General features: G+C 39.5%; 1 protein-coding gene across 1 annotated transcript; it reads right to left on the minus strand.

Moving 5' to 3' along the window:
* Window positions 1-2,458: 2,458 nt before the first annotated feature.
* On the minus strand, window positions 2,459-4,631 carry LOC119914315 (N-acetyllactosaminide beta-1,3-N-acetylglucosaminyltransferase 2). The gene has a single exon (XM_038733541.1). It carries the CDS (start codon window positions 4,535-4,537, stop codon window positions 3,185-3,187), a length of 1,353 nt encoding a protein of 450 aa, XP_038589469.1. The 5' UTR covers window positions 4,538-4,631; the 3' UTR covers window positions 2,459-3,184.
* Between the last annotated feature and the right edge of the window lie 1,732 nt (window positions 4,632-6,363).

The following is a 6,363-nucleotide window of genomic DNA, read 5'->3' on the forward strand; positions in this document are numbered from 1 at the left end:
AAAGATCGTGTGTTTTCAGGACCACTCCTGCATTTGCAGAAGTTAAACATTAGATGTCACTCAAACTTATGTCATTAGATAAAAATTTCCATTTTCCTAAATTGCAGTAATCATATGCTACTTAACTTCAATGGGATCTCACTTTTTTAAATACTTGCTCTACTTTTATTTGTCCCGTTTGTCTTGGTAAAGGAATCTCGTAGTAGTAGAACTAGTTGTTGCAGCTATTACTACTAGTAGCATTTAAAACAGTATAGAGTAGCTTTGTAGTTAAATTTAATTATTAATACATTAAAATTTAGTTCACCTTGCCTCAGTCTTTCCATTTCCTAATTAGTGTTCAGCAGGTCAGTAATCTTCCCCTCTGTGTCCCTTAGATAGACTTATCTTCCTGTGCAACCACATTACTCTGAAGCCACTGTCTGCCTATTAGTACCAAAATCAATGATAGAGACCAGACAGGAATGGGCTTTAATACAATGAAGAGAAGAGAAGAGAAGAGAAGAGAAGAGAAGAGAAGAGAAGAGACAACTTTGTAAATTAAGAATTACATGACAATTACATTAAAAACTTTTCATTTAATATTTTATACTGGTTCAGTGAGGACACAGTGACACCAAGTGTCTTATCTGTCTTCTCTATTTTTTGGTGATTTTATATCACAACTTTCATTCTCCCTGGAGGAGATCTCATTTCCTATCTCCTCCTCTTCATTTTCCAGCAGGGTAAATGAAGACGGTTATTGTAATTTCCTTTGTTTTATTCTAACTTTGCCGGGCAACAACAGATGCAAAACACATTTACTTCCTGGTTTTCATTTATTTCTTGTAAATATATAAATGTTTGCTTTGTTAACAGTCACAAAACTAAAATTTTCCCTCACATAATTTGCTTCCACAAATTGCACAGCTCCCATGTGTATACTCTGGAAATAGCTAAACCACCAATTGCAAAGATGGAAATTTACATCATGTAACTTTGTTTAAAGGTACAGTGTGTAAGATAAGAACTGAATTTTTGTTTTTTTGTTTTTTAGCTTAAAACATTAAAAAAATGAACTAACATTATCAGGATGTATAGAGAAGTAACAGTCCGGATTTTATACACAGTACTGAAGTAGCATGCTAATCATCCACTTTGTACCTCAATAGTCCAATAGTATAGTTCAGCCCCCCTGTTGTTTCATCTGCAAGATGTGTCAGAGTGGCGAGTTCATTAGGTTACACAAGCTGTCTTAGCTTTTTTAAAAATGTGAAAATATTTGGCCTCTACACTCCGTCACTTGATGGGAGTTAAACCCCAGAGTCAGAATCCTAGTCGGAGCTGCTGTAAATCACCATGGTACAGTGTTCTCTGACGTGAAACTGGTCTCTCATCTGTCTCAGAGACTGTTTGGTTAGCTTAAAACATTAAAAAATTGAACTAACATTATCAGGATGTATAGAGAAGTAACAGTCCGGATGTTATACACAGTACTGAAGTAGCATGCTAATCATCCACTTTGTACCTCAATAGTCCAATAGTATAGTTCAGCCCCCCTGTTTCATCTGCAAGATGTGTCAGAGTGGCGAGTTCATTATGTTACACAAGCTGTCTTAGCTTTTTTTAAAATAAAATAAACTCACTAAATGTCAGAAAATGAAATATTCTTACACCTATTTTCCTAATCAAACAGATAAACAAAGCAGTACACCTTCTGAATTCAAGTTTCTCTCATTCACCAAACTAATCTTGTTAACTCATCATAAAACACACTTGATTCAAACTCAATAGAAACAAAATACAATTCACCAAACCTGCAGACATGCAGTAGAAAGACTAGCCTTGTCTTTGTTAGTCTGTCTGCTGTTCCAACAATCAACAACTCTGGTTTGGTTGAAATAAACCCTTAATTCACAGATGTTAGATGTGAAAATATTTGGCCTCTACACTCCGTCGCTTGATGGGAGTTAAACCCCGGAGTCAGAATCCTAGTCGGAGCTGCTGTAAATCACCATGGTACAGTGTTCTCTGACGTCAAACTGGTCTCCATCTGTCTCAGAGGCTGTGTTTGGTTCACTGGGAGGCTGTTGAGTCTGGTTCTGTTGCCTGCACGCTCCGATTCCAGTACCCATTTCGGACTCAGTCAGCTAACAGGACCGCTAAGTTAGCTGCACGGCTAACTGAGCTAACTAGCTAATGGCAGTTAGCAGCAATTATGACCTGATATGTGAAATGCTTCCCCTTATTATTTAGGAGTATGAATTCAACAGGTGGAGTAGTCTCAATTTTTACACATTGTACCTTTAAACACCTACAGTGCACTTATACTGTGAGTGGACTACCAAACAACTAAAATATAATATATAATATAACTATAACACCATAAATAAAATAAAAAATAAGGATATTCAATAGAATTATGTTTTTAGAGACAAACATTTATTTACATCATACATTTTTTGCTGGAATCCCTGAGGACAGCAACAGACCTCCAGTAACACCACTATCACTTCCAATTTAGAGTCTTTCAATAAATAGTTGGATAACATTGCCAGAGTAAGTCACAATCACATTTGCCATGACTTCAAATCCTCATCAGATATTTTTTTAAATCAATCATTGTGGTGTTTTGTCTTCTGTAACCATGAATGAAAAAAGTGAGTGAGTGTTGATTTTGTAAAATCCAAGGCCCCTTTTAAAATCAGCAACATATTGTGCAGTTAAAAAAACTTGTAATTGTTCCAAAATCAGATAACATAATTCTTCTATACATTACACCCTTCCTGGCTAAATGATAACCACTGTCAAAGTCAAGCATTGCTATAAATGATTACTGAAGTTACAAAAGATATGCATGAAAATGTATAAATTTCATCAGGATCAGTTGCATTTTAATTATTCTGCAAAGTTGATGTGAAACACTTTGAAATGGACTCTTAGTTGGAACTGCTGAAAATATGATTTAAACAAGAGAAAACACAAATAAATGCCTTCATAATCAAAGTACCCCCGAGGTAGATCAGTCTCCTCCTCAGTCTTATGTAACTCTTCGGAGGAAAGGTACACTGCATGTGACCTTCATAGAGTACCACCTGCTTGACATGAAGATGCAGTCACAGTGTGTAGCCTGAGCTTTCCAAATGAGTGTGGTGGCAGCATTCATCCTGTGCTTAATAAATCCTATTTGGCAGGCAAATGAGCCTCAGCATTGACCTGGCATGTTCTGGAGCTGCCTCCACAGTGTCAGCATCTCCTTGGGACTCCGTCTGTGAACAAGCAGAACAGATTTGTAAGAGCAGGGATTGTCCCTGTTTGTCGATGGGAGATCAAATGTTAGAAAACCCGGGTGGTGGCTTGGAGTGAGCCCGAGTCTGTGCAGGCACATGCCCAGATACACATCGTCTATCGGGAAAAGGCGGACCCTCTCAGACATCGCTTTTAATCGTAATGCAAGTGAGCCAGAGTACACTACCCCTCCTCCTCCTGCGTACGGTGGGTACACGCCTTTGTAGAAACTTTCTGGTATGTAGTATTTAGCGGACGGCTCACGGTTTGGCATTGCATTATAGATCACATCCCCCACAAACAAATCCATGTCAGTTTCATTTGTATAGGCTTTCCAGAGGTTGTGCTCCTCCCATTGCTTGTGCAGGTAATCCAGAAGGGCACCTGTTCGGACAAAGACATCATCATCCCCTTTGAACACAAACGTGGCAGTGGGGCAGTATTGCTGGAGCCAATGCCAGAACAGCAAGTCCTTTAGGGTCAAGTTAAAGAAAGTGTCTCTGAAATCCCACTGTAGGATATCCGCGTATTTCTGGTTCTCAAGCTCCAGGAGGTTTTTGAGGTCTGGGTGAGGACCTGTACCAGAGTCCTGCCTTCCAAGCAGAAACACTGTGCGCACTAATTTGCCTTCCTTATTTGATTCCCCCTTCACCAGACCACTGTGTCCCCAGGTTTCACGGATGGCCTGCCTGTTTTCAAAGTTCCCCACTTGAGATTTGATGGCCATGATGAGCATGGGAGAATCCAGACCAAAGCTGCTATTTTTCCTCCTACACATACCAGGCTGATTGATGAGGAGCGGATACTCCCGGCAGTGCATTGACCAGATAAATGCCCTCATTTGTTCTGGCAAGCTGTTTAAATCCTGCACACGAGGGACTGAACACTTGTGTGACATGCAGTCAGAAAGGCATTCGTCTTCTATTTCTGATAAAGGCTTAACTTTTGGCTTCCTCATTATCCCAGTTGTGTTTCCTCGCAGTATTGGATTGTGGTGACGGTCCCAAGCATGCTGCAACTGGTTCCACAGCGCGCTGTCCTCCAGACGAAGGTTCCAGAAAGGGCCAAGTGGGTGAGAGGCCAGTGCAGAGGAGTTGGCAGAAATCCCTGGGGCAATGTAGTGGATGATTATTTTTGGAGGCGTGTAGGAGATGGTGACGAATATGGTCACCATGATATAAATCAGAAGGTGGCTGGTCATCATGAAAGGCAGCAGGCACATGCACAACAGTCTCCCGTTGCATTTGCAGCACCTGCAGAATTTGCCCATTGCCCGCGGCGTACAAATCGGACTCTCACCTGCACACACATATAAAATATTACATGAGAAAAGATTTTTGTAATCATAACAGAGAAAATATATAAATTGCCGCCCTATCCTGAATGACCTCAGACCACTGCAGTGACATTGGTCTACCTAGGAGATTTTTACAGCCAACACTGCAGGCAACCCTCTGGAGTTTCTGTCTCCTAGGTGATGGTCCAGTGAGGTTTATTATTTGTTTTTGTCTACACACTCAAAGCTTCATATAATACCTACCTGCCAGTAGACACACAGCCCCTGTAGACACAGTGTGGAACATGTAATATGCAGCTAAGTGGATTAACTCTCTCTTTCTTTAGCTCGGAAAAGTTGGGTTAACAATATTTTACCCATTGGCTTCAGTGGAGTATTTGATTTATTTTCCTTTTCAACAACAGCACTTTTTAAATGACCATATTTCACTGCATGTAAAATATTGACTGTTACAGTGGGATAACAGTCTAATATCCTAAAGTCAACAGCATGTTGAGTCTACTGACAGTCATTCTTACAAGTGTTTGCCAAACCCTGAGGCCACTAGTTAAGGCAATGACTGAAAGACAAAGCATAAAATTACTTACAAGTGTGTGGACTCCTTTCGTTGGTGAAGCTGACTGAGATAAAAGACAGTGACTTGTTGTGTCACCTTTATGTCTTACTGTTTTCATCCAGCTTGATTACTGGCTGGTTATAACGCGGCCAGTCTGTAGCGCATCACGTATGTCCATGACGATGAAGGATAAAATGAAGAATCCCTTAAATCTAGAACAGGCGTTCTCATAACACAGCAGTAGCCGCAGCTGAGCAACAGGTCCCAGGTGACTGTGCGCAGAGAGCATGCGCCTCTTTGGCTCCTTTAACAGTGTATGGTGAGGAAAATAATCACCGGTTTGAAGTACCATCTATGCTGACACACCAGGCAATGATTCCTCCACAGAGAGACTTTGATTTGCGTGCACGTGCCGAAGGTTCATTTGTCTGAATATTTGCATGATATCACCAAATGGCCTATAGGTTGTCGCAACCACAACCTTCTGATGATTTATCTAAGTGATTACTGCTTAACATTTCACTACAAACACGAAAAAGCACGTAGGCTTAACCTGATGATCCATAGCCTACTCTGCCTTTAGGGAGGCGTCATGTCCTTTTAGAAATTTGTATGCGGTTTTCAGTGAATAAATAAATAAATGAATTTTAATAAATAGCACAAATGAAGCATGCCTGGGCTATTTTGAAAAAAAGAAAACTGTAAAACATTTAAGAAAAATAGACGATAATGTTTATCCTAAATAGACCCAGTTAACTTAACTGGGTCTATTAAGGATAATCATTATACATTAATAATAATGTATAATAACATTATTAACTTAACTGAGTTAAGTGACCAATGATAGGCTAAAGTAGCCTATAGCCTATATACTGTCACACGATTTCAATGTAATATTTATATAGGCTTATATAGTTTATGGTAACCCTGTGTAGTTTGTCAGCAGCAGCACAGTTTGCTTTATTTTTAAAATCAAGTGCTTTCACTGTAATTCACAATTTGAATAGCACAGGCCTACAAGTGTGCCGCGTCGCGGTGTGTTAAAACACTCAATTTTGAGAATGGAAGAATTGTGTAAAAAAATAAAAATAAAAAAGTGGTAACATTGTATATTTTATTCGTCTATCTATAATATGTAGCCTATGTTTATTCTATGTTATTATATTGTATTCTCTCCTCTTTAATAAACGAGCTACAGTGTTATGCAAGTGCAAAAGGACAATCAAGGTACCCACTGACAAAC

The sequence above is a fragment of the Micropterus salmoides genome, unplaced genomic scaffold (genome assembly GCF_014851395.1).
Source record: "Micropterus salmoides isolate LMB-PRFRI ecotype aquatic unplaced genomic scaffold, ASM1485139v1 Ms_hic_scaffold_20, whole genome shotgun sequence".
In the NCBI taxonomy this organism is placed as follows: Eukaryota; Metazoa; Chordata; class Actinopteri; order Centrarchiformes; family Centrarchidae; genus Micropterus; species Micropterus salmoides.